Genomic DNA, 17,519 nt, shown 5'->3' with positions numbered 1-17,519 from the left:
GCGAAATGTCTATACTTAATCCTCCATATTTTCTGGTTGATTATCTTAAGAAAATTACAACTAATTGTATTTAATGCTTTTTGTTTTTTAGCTTCGGTACCAGAAATGTTTAGTAGCCAGACCTCCTCCTCCAAGGATGTGCTCTTCTGGTCCTCCAACAGACTCTGTGACAAGACGTGTCACAACCAGTGTAAAACGTGGAGTTTTGTCTCTCATTGACACTTTAAAACAAAAGCGACCAGTATCTGAATCACCATGAAGAGGATTGAAAAGATCCCTTTAGACGTTAGTCTAGAAATAACTGAGAGAACACAACATGATCCATGCAGATGTTGAGCCTTCAAGTTGTATATGCTGATCCTCTTGTCTTCAACATATATTGTTTCATGTTAAAATTAATGTAAGACGAGCATGTTGTCTCATTCCTCATCATGACATTTTGGGAGGCGCATGAATAACTTTCTGCTATCAACGTTTGAATTCACTAACCAGTGGAAGGTATCTGGAATTTCTGTACACCCTGGATTAAACGATGCCCAAGCAGTTTATCTCATTGTCATTCAGGCTGGAATTCTCACAATCAACCTTACACCAGAAGTATTTACTAGTGCACTTATTCTGTCACTAACACTGGTGTATCATAGTGGTGTTTAGACTATAATAGAACTGTTCCTTTCAGTCAGTGGTATCCTTTTGGCCATTGCAGTTGTGTGATCCTGTGTCCTGACTTATAAGGTGGTCAAAAATTATCCCTTGTTGCTCTGCTGTTTGCTGTCAATGAAGGAAGTACCAATTAAAACAACTTAAACTAATGTTGAAACATAGAGGTGTGCAGCTCACCCGTTTTGTCAGCTTTCATAAGCTCATTTCATAATCATTGTCCTAGCCACAAGCTGTACATTTTCCCTGTAACATAGAACAATATTTAGCCATAAGCCATAAAAGTTTATTATGTCCTATGAATATTTTTTTAGAAAACAGAAAAGGTTTACTAATTAATCTTTAGTTACTGTATCAGCTTTTAATCACTTAAAACTTCACAGTTTTAATAATCAGAAGCCATTTGTAGAAAATATTCTTTGCTGCTTGGGCCATTTATTGATGAAATCTGCATCATTGCTTTATGCAGTGTAATTTGGAAATATGCCAAGAATACCTGGGAGTATTTCAACTTGTCAGACTGTTGGCTATTTGTGTTAAATACAATGTTTGTTTTTGCCTAGCTGTACTGGGTAATAAAGATGTCAGTAGTTTTCTTCAGCTTTAAGATGATGGAGTGAAAGAAGAAGGCATGTACAAAATATCTTAATAGAATTCTGAATTAAATCCTTTTTAGAGCATTCAGCTCCTAGAATAAGGCAAATTGGAAAGCCTGTGTGTCAACTGCCCTAATAAATATCCTGCTAAATCTTTCAAAAGTTCAACATAAACATTTGAGGTATTTGCTTATCGAAGCAAAGTCAGTTTAATTTCTTAAATAACAGTCAATTGTAATGTAAGTATTGTCACCAAATTGCTAGTTCAAATTTCTATTAGCATTTTTTAATGTCAAATGGAGAAAGGTTTGAGTTCAGGTCTAAAGATAAATGAGGTTTTAAAAAAATACAGGACAAAGAAAGCGATATATTTCTATCATCATTCAACTGGTGAACTAGAGGTGTGTGAGATGAATCAGAGCAGATAGATCTCAGCTGAGCTGACAGCTATGGATAATATCATATCCAGTTTATGAAGAATATTCAAGTATTGCTAATGTGGAATTCAGAGGCATCAGCAATGGAGTGGGGGTTGGGCGGGGGCAGAGTTGAAATTTCTTAAAATTGTGAGTGAAAATATACACAATAAATAATCGACCAGGAGAATGAACCCGAAAGGATAATACAAATACCACTTTACAATCATGTTCCTTTCAGGCTGGCAGCAGGTATTAGTAGGGTTTTTGTCATGCTTTCCAAGAAATCCCAGTCTCACTTCCTGTTTTAACTGCACCAAAAGGTTTTGTTTGGCTTCAAAATCAGTTCATTTTAATGTTTACTTTCTCTAGTTTCATATTGCATTTGAACACAATGTAAATATTTCAGTGTTCTCCATAGGTTTAGAAAAAAAATCATATTGTGAACTCCTGTTTTAAAATTCTACTTGGGAAGAAAGTGGTGTCACAGGTCCAGTGGTAATTGTTTTAATTATAAGGTTTTCAAGCTGCAGATATACAAATTGAAACTGTGCATTATTTGCAAATAGAGGCACATTGTGTGTTACATCAAGGTCACAAACATGTGTGCAGTGCTTTTACAAAATATTTATAACTAATGCACAATGCAGCAAAACCAGATCTGTGATGAAAAGAAAATCAGGCTGGATTTGACCAAATGGTATGTTTTTGGAGGAGTTTTTGTCAGTTTGTTAAAACAACCTATTATTTAAACCAGTTGTTTTTGTTGCTATAAATGCAAGACTTGTAGAAGAATATCAGTACTTATTTTTATTTTTTTAATGAGTACACAAGCTAGTTGTAACTAGATTATGAATGTTATCTATGCATCCATTATAAGCAGTGGCTTTCTAGACAAATTGCTGTGTCACTGCTGTGCATGCCATATAGCTATTTTAAGCAATCAGCAAGTAAACTTTAAAAAAAGGCAAATTAATGAAAATATTTTTTATTTTATTTATTATATTTTATATTGAAATATCTCAATTGAGTTGTTTTATGTTCTACTGTCAGTTCTCACATTGTAGCTAATTAATTTCTAAATACTGTAGACTGACATGAAGGTAATTAAACATTCATTGTTCTTATTCTCTCCTTACAATGAGCCAAAGTACTGTTGTGATACAGGAACAAAGCCAGTTTCAAACTGATTTTGTTGATGATAATTGGGGATATTGGAGTGTCAGGAGTTTACCAGATGGGCTGTCATTGATATATCCTTTTGTGCTTCCCAACAATACCCCTTTATTTGTTGTTTTAATTACATGAAGAAACTATCAACTGTTTGATTTTTTTGTGGGGGGGGGGGAGGAGAACAGGGATGGGGAGGGTTTTTTGTGTAGGAACCTTGCAGCTTTAAAAATAATTCCAGCTGTATGTACATTAACTGATGTTCAATATTCTGGTGTTTATACCTGTCACACATTTAAACATTCTCATTGAAACCAGGTAAATAATGGGAGATGTAGCTGTGGCTGTCTCCCTTGAATGTCTTCTGCAGGAGCTAAGTTTCTTTCATCAACTTGGCCTTTGCAGATAATTTTAGTCAATCTGCTTAAAGATGTTAATTACACACCTCTGAAGTAGGTGTGACTTGAAACAAGATATCCTGGTCCAGAGCTAGGGACACTACCACTGCACCACAAGAACTAAACTGTTTGCATTTGAAAACCTTGCTCATGAGGCAAATTCATGTATATATTAATATCAACAATATAAGGATCATTTCACCAATTCTTACCCCTCACCAGAAACACTACTTCAGCAAGAGTGGGACACAGAATTAGTTCTTGTGTCCAGTCTTGTCTCCCCAGAAGCAGGTCTTGCTCGAGTCAAGGTGGCCAATTTTGCCTCATGGTCAAAATATATGATTGGCCGTGCATTCTTAAATTGAATCAGTGTTTTGAAACACATATTTGATAGTTTTATTTATGTCACTTAGCAGATTGCCAGGGATCAGTCTTGGACCACAGAGTTCAAAGTATTCCTCTTGCAGTTGCACTGTGGTCAGTAGTAGCAATTGTCTTAAAATTATAGACTCACAACCTACCTGGGTCTGGTTTTCTAAGATCAAACAGTTGCTGTACATACAAGCCGAGACACATTTAAAACCATTGCTGCTTGGACTTCTCATTTTCTGTTGCACTTAGAAGGAGAATTGACGGTCTTGCCTTAATAAACAAATCGAGGGCATTTCATTGGCAGAGCAGGATGTTCAATCCATTTGCAGATCATTAGATAACCTGTTCTTAAAAACTCAAAAGTGTGGTGAAAACCCATTGAATTGACTTGGTGCTGTGTAGTGCACTGTTAATGCACATCATGGTAGACACAGCAAGTGCAACGTAAATTTTTCTTACTCTTCATTTGGAACTCCTTGTTAAAAGTGACTGGCATTCTACATTCCAACAGTTACTATGTGGTTGATATGACCTCTGTTGAAACTACAGATTTATCTTTGATATCAACAGACCTCTAAACTGTTTCATCTTAAATTGAGTATGTTGCATTGTTAAAATCCTGAGCTGTGTAGCTCAGCAACCACTGAGGCCTCTGATATTTTATCTTTTTATTTTAATCCTCATAATTATGTACACTTATTGCTATGGAAAACGATCTATGTTAGAGCTGTCCAGTGGGCCATTAAGCAGCTGATTTACAGTACAGTAACTGTTCTCTTCTGCTTCCCACTGATTTTACACTTGTAAATGTAATCCATTGTGAGAATAAACTGCATAACCAGTATATTTAATTCTGCCTCTGATTTTGCTACTGAGCACACAAAACAAAATGTTCACATATTGACAGTTAAAGGCACTTTTTGTTATTTGCATGTCTTTCAGGGACTATCTCCTTCCACTCTTGGTCTGCAGCACAAACTGTAATCCGCACATGGAGCCAAACATAACTTATGGAAAAAATTAAATCTACCACCATTTGCCGCTTAGATGATGTCCATTTTAAAGAATGATATACGTGTTATTTACTTCCTTAAGCCTGTTTACATTTCAAAAATAAACTATAGGTCATTCCAAAACTGACATTCAAAAACATTTTAGTATCAATAAAATAGAGGTGTTTGAGGATTCATTTTCTTTTTATAAAATAACCTGTTATATGCTTATATTACACCTCTGGAGCAGGTGGGACTTGTGCCCAAACCACCTGGCTCAGAAGTAGTGACACTACCATCCCCCCTTCCCAGGGAAATGACCTTGTCTAGTTACTCTGTCCATGCCCCTCATGATTTTATAAACCTCTATAAGGTCACTCCTCAGCCTCCAATGCTGCAGGGAAAATAGCCCTGGCCTATTCAGCCTCTCGCTATAGCTCAAACCCTCCAATACCCTGGCAACATCCTTTTCTGAACCCTTTCAAGGTCTCTAAATCTTTTCTGAACCCTTTCAAGTTTCACAACATCCTTCCTAAAACAGGGAGACCAGAATTGCATGCAGTATTCCAAGTGTCCTTACTAATGTCCAGTGTGGCCACAACATGACCTGCCACCCCATGTACTCAATACACTGACCCCCATTAAAGTCTTGTTCATCCCAAACACCTGTTTAATGAAGGCCTACTCAATTCTTATCTGCTAACTTTACAAAAGACTATCATGACTCACCAGTGAATTGTTTACACTGCTACATAAGTGAATGTCACATCCTCCATTATCAATATGCACCTAGGAAATGGTAATTCAGTCTGTTCTTGTACATCTTTATTAGGTGTTTTTAGAGCAACAATTTGTAAATTGCTGTAAACAGATCATCTACCTGGATGGATATTACCTATTGTGGCAAGGAAGAAAAAAAATCTTTAATGTTGAAAAAAGGGTATCTGGTATTCCACACAGGTGCAGGCCACTGAGTCCAATCTGCTTGTTAAAGAGTCATACTTTTGCAAAGATTGTACAAGGTGTGAGTGAGGTCAGGGCACTTGAAGCAAGCAATCAGCATCACCTAGAGGAGAAGGGAAGAAAGGCACCTCTCTGTGACAGGCTGTCAGATGGACCTAGATTGATTGAAAATACAAATGATAGCTCACACTGAAATAAGTATTGTAAGCCATAGAGACATGGCTGCAGGATAGCACAGATTGAGTTCTGAACACGGAGTTGTGTTTGACATTCGAGAAGAATATGAACCTAGGCAGAGAAAGAGGTGTGACATTGTTAGTCAAGGATACCATTTGTGTAATAGTTAGAAATGATCCTCGTTAGGGTAGAATTGTTTTGGGTGGAGTTGAGGGTGGAATAGTCACTAGCAGGAGTGATCTACAGGCTACCTAACTAGCCCCAATATGGAACAAAGTATGCAAGAAGAAATATTAAGTTGTGGTGATAGGGGCAGCAATAATTATGGGTGACTTTAATCTACCAGTAAACTGAAAAAATGAGATTGACATTGGTAGCCTTGATGGGAATTTCATAAAATGCTTAGAGAGCGTTATATTCGACTTGGTATTGTGCAATATGACAGGATTTAAATGATTACTGCGTAATGGCACCACTGGGTAGCATATTTTTGAATTTGACATTCGCTTTGAGAGTGTGCAGGTTGGACCTCAGACTTGTATTTTAAACAGAAGTAAGGGCAATATGTGAGCATGAAAGCTGATGTGAACTAACAAAGACCAGTAGCAATTCAGTGGCAGACATTTATGAAGATATTTCAGAATGCTTGTTAAGAATATTCCTACTTTACAAAATATTTAAGGGAAGACCCAATATATATGGCTCACTAAAGAAGTTGGGGAAAAGCATTAATATTGAGGCAAACTGTGAATGGTAGATCAGATGATTGATTCAGAATAGAAAAAATGACAAAGAATATCTAAAAGGTTAATAAGGAGGAAGAAATTAAGAGTATGAGGGGAGACTAGTAAGTGTTTCTATAAGTGTTTAAAAAGGAAAAGTAAATTTACAATTCATCCTCTTGAGAGTGAGAATAGTTACTAATTCATGATTTTTTTTAAAAATGGATGAACTAAGTAAATAGTTTGTTTCTGTCAATCATGAAAATGGTACTAAGCAAACTCTTGGAGCTGCAGACTAACAAGTCTCCAGGTCCAGATGGATTTCATTCAAGCGCCTTAAAAGAACTTTCCAATCAGGTAATAGGTGCATTGGGTGTTAATTTTTCAAACTTCCTTAGATTCAGAAAATGTTCCATTGGACTAAAAAGTAGTTGCTATAACCCCTCAGTCCAAGAAGGAAGAGGGCAGGAAACAGTTGAGTAGGCTGGGTGTCTGTCATGGGGACACTATTCAAATTGATCATTAATGGGTTTACAGCTATGCACTTCAAGGTAATCAGGGTCAGCTTAGTTTCATCAAAATCATGATTAACAGAGGAACCTCGACTAACTGAAGGATATGTGCAGGGAGTACTTCATTCGGTTAATCGAATTCCAGGTAATTGAATTCCAGGTTAATCGAATTCCAGGATAACGTAGTTTAGCCAAGCATCGGGACCTTGCGATCTTGCCGGATAATCCGATATTCCGATAATTGAATGCCGGATAATCGAGGTTCCTCTGTATTGGAGTTTTTTGAAGGAGTAACGTGTTTGGGATAATGGAAAGTCTATAGACTTACTGTACTTTTATTTCCAGAAGGCATTTGATAAGGTTACACATCAAAGGTTGTTATGAAAGATAAATGCTGATAGTGCAGGCTATCGCAATACAATGGAGAGAAGATTGGCTGGCTTACAGAATACATGCATAAATGAGTTTTGATTGGCAGGATGTAATGGGTGGAGTTACAGGATTAAATTAGATGAGGGGAGCGAAGGTATAGTAGCAAAATTTGCAGATGGCACCAAAAACCGGTAGGAAAATATGTTGTAACAAAAGTATAAGGAGATTACAAATAAATATAAATAGTTCGATTGGGCAAAAGTCAGAGAGATGGTATAAAATAGGAAAATATGAAGTTCAGTTTCGCAGGAAGAGTGAAAAAGCACAGTAATATTTAAATGGAGAATGACTACAGAATTCTGTGGTGCAGAGGTATTCTAAGGCCTGAGTCTTCATATGCAGTGAGGTCCAATCTTGAATGCAACGTGCAGTTATGGTTTTCCCATTCAAAGAAGCAAGCAAATACAAAGGAGGGAGTTCAGAGGAAGTTTGCCAATTTGACATCTGGAATGAATAGGTTGTCTGATCAGGGTAGGTTGGACAGGTTGGGCCTGTTTCCACAAGTTTAGAAGATTGAGAGGTGATTTGAATTCAGTATAAAATCCAAAAGAGATTTTGACAAAGTATACATGGAAAGGATGTTTCCTCTTGTGGGTCAGTTCAGAAATAGGGGGCAACGTTTTAATAGTAAGCTTCACTCTTAGGTTTTTCTTAGGAGAGGTTTTTCTTCCCTCAGCATTGAGAGAGTTTGGAATTCTCTACCTCCGAAAGCAATGTAGATGATTCATTATATATTTCTAAAGCACTAGTCGATGAATCCCTTGTCTAACAAAAATCTAAGGTTACCAGGTATAGACGGCATAGGGACTTCGAAAAACAAACTGATCGGTTGTGATCTCATTGAAAAGCAGAGCAGGCTGAAGAGGATGAACGATCTACTTCTGCTCCTATGTAATGTCATTGGATAAGTAACAAAGAGACCCAGGCTATTATTCTAGCACGCAGAGGTTCACATCATGCGGAGGAAGAATTTAAACTTTTTTTTTAAAATCTGGAATTAAAACCTATTCTTATTAATAGTGACCATGAAACAATCAACCAGTGCTGATTCACTGATGCCCTTTGGGGGCGGGAACCTTTACAAGTGACAATAAATTCATAATAATGCACTCTCAATTGTCCTCTGAAATGGCTAAGCAAGCAACTCAGTTCAAAGACAATTAGGGATAGCCAGCAAATTCTAGCCTTGTGTCATCAATGCTGACATCCCATGGAGAATAAAGAGAAAAGGTGTGTCCTACTCTTTCACTGTGGTAATGCAAGGTTTTCTCCAAATACTTTTCCAATTTTTTGTGAAAAAGTATTATTGTACATGCTTCCATGATCCTTTTGGCAATGCATTCCATTTCATAACTTTCCAAGGTTCTTTTGTTTTCCTTCTGTTTTTTTTCTGGTTCTTGTGTCTTACATCTTACCTTACTGACATTTCCACCATGAGTAACAATTTTTCTACTTATTCATTTTTCACTCCATCACAATTTTTTATCAACAACTCAATGAAATATCCCTTTAACTACTCTTTTTAAAGTAAATAATTCCAATCTCCCCAGTGTTTCCTACCAATGTTTTGTAAAAGTCTATCATTTTTTTTTGTTTTGTACTGTCAACTGTCACTATTTATAAAGCCAACAACATGTCTTTTTAACAGCTTTATAAATTGTACTACCATTTTCAAAACTTACATTCATACACCTGAAAGTCTCTCTGCATGCCTAGAAAAATATATAGTTGTATTGCCTCTCCTTTGTCTCCCTAACAAAATGAATAATTTCACCGTCTCTGCATTAAATGTCATCTTCCACTCCCCTCCCCATTTCAGCAGCATATGTTCTCCTGAAGTCTGTTTAATACCTTTCTCATTTTTACTGAACTTTATAGTTTTGCAACATCTACAAACTTTAAAATTATTTGCTGTTCAAATCCATGCCATTAATATGCAATTAAAATAGTGGTCCCAATATGGCCACAAGGGAATACCAGCACACTGACTCACTAACCTTTCACACCCATATCCAGTTCTAAAATGCAACAATTCACAACTACTCCCAACTTTTTGTTCCTTAGTCAATTTTTTACCCATGCAGCCACTGAGCCATGAATCCCATGTACCTTTAAATCTCATGAATTTTAATGTCTGTATAGTATATTGGAGTTACTTAGGAGCAAGACTGACAAGTTCCACTGGTTTATGCAAGATTTTCCCTGCCCATCCAATCTCACCAAATCCAATTTCTGCCCAAAATCCACCAAGGTTATTGATTTCAGCAGTGCCTGTTGTGGTCAAGATGACTCAGATAATGTTTCGTGAGTTAGCTGGATTACAGTTGGGAGTGCTGCAAGTCTTAAGGAAAGATTAGGACGGTTCCTATGCCTGATTATTACACAGAAGTTTTTTCAAGTGCATCCACAGGTGTTGGGACAAGATCGGAATCCAGAGTTTTGCTACTGTGTACAAACTCCCCCAGAAATATTTGTGGGCACATACATCTCCCCTGACTTTCGGGTGGCTCAGTAGTTAGTTAGCACTGCTGCCTTACAGCACCAGGGACCTAGGTTCGATTCCAGCCCCGGGCAACTGTCCGTGTGAAGTTTACACATTCTCCCTGTGTCTGTGTGGCTTTCCTCCCACAATCCAAAGATATGCACGTTAGGTGAATTGGCCCTGCTAAATTGCCCATAGTGTTCAGGGATGTGTAGGTTAGGTGAATTAGTCAGGGGTAAATGTACTGTAATAGGGTAGGGGAATGGTTCTGGATGGGTTACTCTTCAGAGGGTTGATGTGGACTTATTGTGCTAATTGGCCTGTTTCCACACTGTTGGGATTCTATGACTCTTCTCCAGCTTGGTGCCACACTTACAGCTATATTTCAAGAAGGAATGGAACTGAATACCTTGGAAGTAGGGCTTTTACTGACCATTTCTGTAAGGTCTCTTTAGGGATAGTATCTTTACCTGCCTGAAACAGGCTCATCGACATCATATTGGCCAATGGTTAAGGTTCTCCTAACTCCCAATGGTTAAAGTAAATCAATAAGTTACAAGATTCACTTCTGGTTTTAAACTGTTTAATAATTCCAGCTGACACTGCAATCAGAACAAAAAAAAACAGGAAAACACCTAACAAAAACTGTCCTTTTGAAATCATTAACTGGCATGAGAATAATTCATAAATACAGATGGGAAAAATTGATGGCTCCTTCATGACTCAGCCAATCCAAGAGGTGCGTGCTCTCATCAGGACATCACAGTTGCTTTAAAGTAAATTGTTAATTTGAGGGTTTTTTGGATTTGCTAAAATTTATTTAATGTATTGAAAGCCATCTGTATGGAACAGGAAGCAGCATTTGCAAGGTGTTTATTGTATAGAATCAAATAAGTGTAGTCTGTAATTTTCCAATCAACAAACTAATAATCAGTTGATCAGAGTATAAATTCCCAGTGTGCTTCCTACAGGTTAGAGATGAAGGTGCATGGAAGTGAGTTTTTCATGCAAAGAACCTTTCTGTATTCTTCCTGAAATAGATGTTAGTTGGAAGTGGTAACCCTTCTCCTAACTCCCAATGCTACTGCTCCTCTCTTCAGTTCTTTCCACGGCCAATGCATCCATTTGGAGCTTTAATACAAAAAAAAACTGACGAGTTCAAGATGTCCATTAATTTCATTGGGAAAGTAGGTGCTGTTCAACCAAATCTGTTTTCAGTCTCTACAGACAAGTGTATATGCTTAGCAATTGGAAATATTTGATGGAACACAGAAAATCATGGCTTCAAATCTTTTTAATGAGCACAGAGAACATCCTGCCTTCAAGTCCTTTTTGCTGCACATACAGCACATTGTTGCTTCAATTCTTGCTTCTTCATGCTTCCAGGAACGACTTTTATACCTATAATTTATAAATTTCATTTATTGAATTTGAAGTTGAAAAGCATTGTCAAATACTGACTAATATCATGTATTGTGATGCAGAATCCATTTATGGTTTCTCAATTTACTACTGAACCGCGTTTTGTTAAAAGTTTAAAGAAATAAAAACTACAAAGGAGGGTAAATTTGTTACAATTTAATTGTGTACAGTGTTTCATTTACAAAGAATATATATAAAGTGCAAATCTGTTAAAGGTATAAGACTAATAATGAATGTGCAGCATACTAATTGGAGATTACAGGCAGAATTGTATTCATTGTGTGTGCTGCATAAATGGCACCAAGTGTAGTTTATACTTTTCTGTACATTTAAAGGAACAAGCTTACTCATCAGAATATCATAACTTCATTATAATACTTTCTATACATCATTGTAAGGGGGTTGAAAATAGAATTGACATTGCACGGGCACAGTGATATGACAGGATAACAGCCTTATTGTAATAAATTATTTTTAACAAAATAAAACATGGCCACAAAAGTATATTCACAGGGGTCAGGGACCATAACTTGAGTATTAATGAAATATGAGCTCTGAACATTTGACATTACACAAATGCTTTGGGACTGAAAAGTTGCCACCTTTTTTGGTTCCTCATTCATACAATACCGAGGACAGGTGATTGTGCCGGAAGTGCTAGGAAAGGCGGATTTGTGTATGCATACAGTGCTCTTAAAACTACAGCAGCTAACAAAATAACTACTTTGTCCCAGAGCAAAATTGACACAAGTGCTAAAAATGCAACTATTGGGGAAAATAGAATGCTGCTTTATACTTAGGGTAAAATAGATCTGTCATGGTGCATACTGTCATACTGTACTGAAAACTTCACAAATTTGAACAAAAGATTTTCAACCATTTTAATTTAAAAGTTCCCTAAGATATCTCCCCATTTCAATGCACTAAGAATATGCTCATTGAGTTTTATATACAATGTTGTCCTCTAGTGATACATATTACTGAATGTAATTAGATGAAGATTGAAAGACCAATTTACTTTTAATGATATTTCACATGCCATTTATATAAAAATCTCTACGTTCAAAGTAAATAATAGCAGTTTCTCCTCTGCAATTTTTGAATATTTTTCCTATCATGAACAGTACTGGCAATGTTGCTTTTCTGTTTCTGTATTCTTGTATCCACCACAAGCTCCACATTGATCCATAATTCAGGGATAATGTAACGCTGTTTAAACTATTAATGACCCATTTATACAGTAATTTGACTGGTAAATATTTCAGTCAAATATCAGCAATAATAAAACTCTGAAGAGCAATTAAACATGTATATGTAATTGGTATATGTGTTTTACTCCAATAATTTGAATACATTTGCATACAATTATGACAATTTAAGCAACAATTCAGCAACATTCTCAATGAGGCTGTATTCTAAATACTATTATAGATTAGCCAACCCAATAAGCTAAATTGTAAATGTTCATACTCTTAAATTCAGCCAGAATCCCACGAAATAAAATACACCATCTCCAAACACTAACTTCTGTTATTTCCTCCTACAACCTTATTACGACCTAACCATTTATTTCGCACATGCCAACTTAAAGTCTTGACATCTTAATTTCTTTCAAAACTGATGTGTACTTCTATTTTTTAAACTTGGATTAAAAAGATTAAATATCACTCATTTCATTAATACTTCATTTGATTTTATTACTAGTAACTATTTTATCTTGGAACTGATTCAACAAAAGAATGGAGTGGTTACAGTAAAGGAGATATAATATAGTTTGATAATAAGAGCATTAAACAATAGGAACGAGGAAATAAATAACTGTAGATGATTAAGTCAATCCCAAATAAAATGGATCATTTGTTATCTAAACATTGGTACAAAAGAAAAATTGAAAAGGTGGTTAAATGCAGGATAAAGACTTTGGAAGTTGGCTTTTAGGCTAAAGGAATAATGAAAATGTATTGACATGGTAGTCCAATGACTGTCTAAATAGATGCACATTAATTTGGAGACAGACATTGAAAGGTTGACTAGAGAACCTAAGAGCAAGTTTATGGACTATGAACTGGCAATGAAATGAAGCAAAATATTTCTGGTCAATGACATCTCATTGATATTGTCAATTGTATAAAGAAAATAATTAGCCTCTAAAAATGGTCAACTTCTGAATTGAAAGTGGAGTTGGAGAGGAGGTCAATAGCTTTAGTTTTGAATGGTTTCAGAGGATTCAGGAAATGCCCTGTTCACCCTGAGCAAATAAGTGTGGTTATTAAGGCTCAAAAGTGAGGCAGGATGTTTGATATGAGAGGTTGCGTCCAATATTTTATTTGATTTCACAGAATCATCTCCAGATGTCTACTTACTGGTGTGCATCTCCATTTGGCACTCTCAGTTGGGAAATTAAGGATATTTTTCAGGAAATATGCTGGGGAGGGTGATAGGTATTAATATAGCAAATAAAGACAGACCTCAAATGACTAGCATATAGACACCACAAAAGGTAACGGATATTATTTGGTTGAATGTGATCAAATGCTAATACTTTGCTCAAAGAATAAACCTGATCTTAGTGTAGAGTCTTTTTAATATAAATATACTATACCTAAAATATTCTTCTGTACTACTTTATATAGAATTGCGTGTCTTCCATTTTAAATGCACAAACAGGACTCCTTAAAATCACTAAAAACCTTGATCATGCCAATTGCATTTATGCAGATACTTTTCCTTTGATGCAACAATATCTGTTGTTATCTTTTGTTTGTCCCCATTACCATTTCCCAGACCTTAAAGCCAAAGGAGAATAAGATACTGTGGTAGCAGCAGCTCTCCTATTCTTCAACTTTCCCTGCACATGGTGGGCCCAATTGGATTCAAAATAAATGTCAAAGCAGCTACTCATTGTCAAAGATTAACTAAATAGGCAGGACCATCTTTACTTGGAAAGCCAATAATATTACGTACTACTTTGTTCCACACATATTGAGGGGAACTACAATATACAGGATGTTTTAGGATGCTTTAATCTTTGAGGCTCTAATGTGTGGAACTCAAATAGTCTAAGTTTAAAACAAACTAAGGCCATCACTCCTCTCATGGTGTAGTGAGTAATATTTACTGAATAAAGACAGTACATAGACCCTCTCTTCTGGATTAAAATTTCCTCATAAGAGTGGCTAATTCTGTTTTGTTTTGGGGTGAAATGAATGTCGCTCTGAAAGATAGAAAATACCTAAACAAGATATTTCTGTTTTTAATATTTTAGTTTTGTATAGCACATAGGTCTATAACTAGTTATTTTTGCCTTTTTCATTATGGTTGAGAACAATTATGATTACATACTATCCCTATATTTGGTTCTTCAGTTTTTAAAACAAAGTGGCCCAGAATGATCCAGAAAGGACCAGTTATGTGGCTTTGACTTAATTGGTTTGATAGAATAGACTCAATGTGGTTTTTCTGACTGACTTGACCATCTACCATAATATATAGGACACAGCTTCATTTCATGAAGTTAACTGATGGAATGAGAATGAACCCGTGCTGCTGAAATTGCCTCGACAGAAGCTACTTACTGGGATGGAATTTAACTGCATTTTAGCTGGTGACAATACTCATGTAATTGTTCAGGCACGTCTGTTGTTAGAAAACATGTCTAGTGAATGACTAAGTATGTATGCTTACATTTTTAAGATTATTGACTGTAAATTTTACCTTTTTTTATTATCATAAGCTAAATCACAAATTGTTACTTATCCAGCAATGAGTTCACAGACACTACAAGATTCTTCAAACTATTTTAAAATTATATAAAACATCAATGTATGCATTAAAGATTCAATTAAAATTTTAAAGTACTTTTTACAGTTCATTCTTTTACCTTACACCCAAGGGCGTGATTGCCTGCGTGAAATAGACATACCTGTGTCTCTTTGTTTTTTCACACCTAATGAAGTCACAAATGCATTACGTGAATAAGGGAAAGCGGGTTGACTAGTTAATCCATGATACTGGAAGAGGTAGGGTTGATTGTAAGCATGGTTTTGAACCCCATTTGAATTGAGGTATCGTATTGTAACTGGAGGAAGCAACATCTCTACTGGCTTTAAAACCAACTTCAACTCTTGTTTTGTTCCAGTTGAACTTCCTTTCCGACTAGCAAGCCTTCCCACTGAAGAAGCATTGCTAATATTTCTCTTTACTCGGTTGGGTAAGGTAGGAATAGGCACACGTTGAGTTAATTTGATGCTTGACCCAGTAGTACTGGCCTCACTTCTAGACAATTGCTGGGAGGCTGTGGAGGTTCCGTTAACTGTAACTGATTTCTGTTCATTTAAAAATTCAGTTATCCTCGACTGGGCTCCACTGAAAGATCCCATTTTTGGTGTAAAGACTTTGTTTTTCTTTCGTTTTTCTTCCTTTTTCCGAACTCTGGGTGTCTCAACTCCATCCAATAGTCCCTTTGCAGCAGCTCGAGCCAATACATCCTTTACAGACACCGCTCCTGATGGATCTCGCTTTAAATTAAGAAAATTACACAAGTCAGAATCCTATTGATAAAATTAGTTGCTGGCAATTTTCATAAACAAACACAATGGCCTGGATGTTTTTTCAAAAATGCAGCAATTAAAAATCTAAGCTATCTAAATCATTCGGACATAAAACCCCTGTTCTTTGTCAAAAACTGGAATTCCTACCCAACAGTATGGTAAGAGCACCATCAAGCTAAGCACTACAGGGAGGTTTAATGAGAAGATCCATACTCATCTTCGACAATTAGAAATGAACAATAAATGTGGCCTACAGTATTTAATTATATCCCAAGAACAAAGTGCTCACTGATTAGAGTCATACCTAGTACAACAGAAAATCATAATTGTTGGATGCTAAAAATCTCAGCTCCAGGACATCATTGTAAGAGTTCCTAAGATCATAAATCTTCAGTTGTTTCATCAATTACTTTCCCTCCATCGTAAGGTCCAAGTGGGGATATCCATTGATGATTGTAGAATGTTCTGTACCATTTATAACATCTTAGTGAAAAAGTCCACATTCATGTGCAGCAAGATCTGGACAATGTTCGAGTTCAGGCTGACAAGTAGCAAGTAACACTTGCACCACTTAAATGCTGGGCAATGACCATCTCCAACAGCAGAATTACCATGGCTGAATCTCCCATCATTAACATCTTGAATGTTAGAACTGAATTTTAACTGGACTGGCCATATAAATACAGTGGCCACAAGAATGGAGGCTTGGAGTTTTGCTGTGAGTGATTAACCTCCTGACTCCTCAAGGCCTAACCCCTAAGGCACAAGTCAGGAATGTGGTGAACTACTCTTTACTCACCTGGATTAGTGAGCCTTCAACAACACCGAAGTAGCACACCACCATTGAGAACAAAGCAACCCTGCTTGAATGGCACCTCATCCAGCATTCATTCCATCATCACTTTTGGTGCAAGGTGGCAGCAGGGTACACCATGCACAAAATACAATGTAGCAAGTCAGGAAGGCTCTTTCAACAACAGCTTCCAAATTGCAAACTACCACTCAGAAGAATAGTGGACCCATGGGAACAGTACAACCTGCAACTGACACACCATCCTGACACAGAACTACATCACTATTCTTTCTGTTTCAGGTTCAAATCCTGGAACTCCCTTCGCGTTCCAGCAGCATTGTGGGTGTACCTACACACATGGACTGCAGCAGCGCAAGAAGGTACTCACACCACATTCTCACAGACAATTAGGGATGAGCAATCAATGCTAACTGTGCTAGCAATGCCCACAGCCCATAAACAAATATTATAAATATATAAATAAGTCTTTTCACCAACACAAAAAAAACTTACATACTTTTCCAAAGCACCTGTTCCCCCAAATTAATTTTTAAAAAAAGAACCTGACCTACAAAATGATGCATTCAGCACGTCAGCAGATTTTCTGTTCTCCCTTTCTTGCTCTAACCTGAATCTTTACTATACCTGACTGATTATGAAGACATTTAACATTTAAGTGCTACAATCAATGGCTCGCTTTATTCACCACAGTTATAAAACTTTGAGAGACTGGAGTGCAGTGCTTGTGTTTTAATTACAACACCAGCACAAGGTAGGCTGATAACTTTCTCTTAGGAGAAAGTGAGGAATGCAGATGCTGGAGATCAGAGTCAAGTGCGTGGTGCTGGAAAAGCACAGCAGG

At 36.6% G+C, this 17,519-nt stretch overlaps 2 protein-coding genes across 10 annotated transcripts in view; one reads left to right on the top strand and one right to left on the bottom strand.

Moving 5' to 3' along the window:
- Window positions 1–4,463, top strand: part of LOC140475997 (amyloid beta precursor protein binding family B member 2-like) — a 268,491-nt gene extending 264,028 nt beyond the window's left edge. For all 7 annotated transcript variants that reach the window (XM_072567920.1, XM_072567917.1, XM_072567911.1 and 4 more), the window contains one exon: window positions 92–4,463. In XM_072567920.1, the coding sequence (XP_072424021.1) occupies window positions 92–259 (168 nt within the window). In that variant the 3' untranslated portion in view covers window positions 260–4,463. The remainder of the gene's footprint in view (window positions 1–91) is intronic.
- Window positions 4,464–11,487: 7,024 nt separating this feature from the next.
- LOC140476030 (putative methyltransferase NSUN7) overlaps window positions 11,488–17,519 on the bottom strand; it is a 173,555-nt gene continuing 167,523 nt past the window's right edge. For all 3 annotated transcript variants that reach the window (XM_072567962.1, XM_072567970.1, XM_072567979.1), the window contains one exon: window positions 11,488–15,831. In XM_072567962.1, coding sequence (XP_072424063.1) covers window positions 15,196–15,831 — 636 coding nt within the window. In that variant the 3' untranslated portion in view covers window positions 11,488–15,195. The remainder of the gene's footprint in view (window positions 15,832–17,519) is intronic.

This window comes from Chiloscyllium punctatum, chromosome 1 (assembly GCF_047496795.1).
Source record: "Chiloscyllium punctatum isolate Juve2018m chromosome 1, sChiPun1.3, whole genome shotgun sequence".
NCBI classification, from domain to species: Eukaryota; Metazoa; Chordata; class Chondrichthyes; order Orectolobiformes; family Hemiscylliidae; genus Chiloscyllium; species Chiloscyllium punctatum.
Note: the sequence above shows the minus strand (reverse complement) of the source record. Positions and strands in the feature narration are given on the sequence as shown.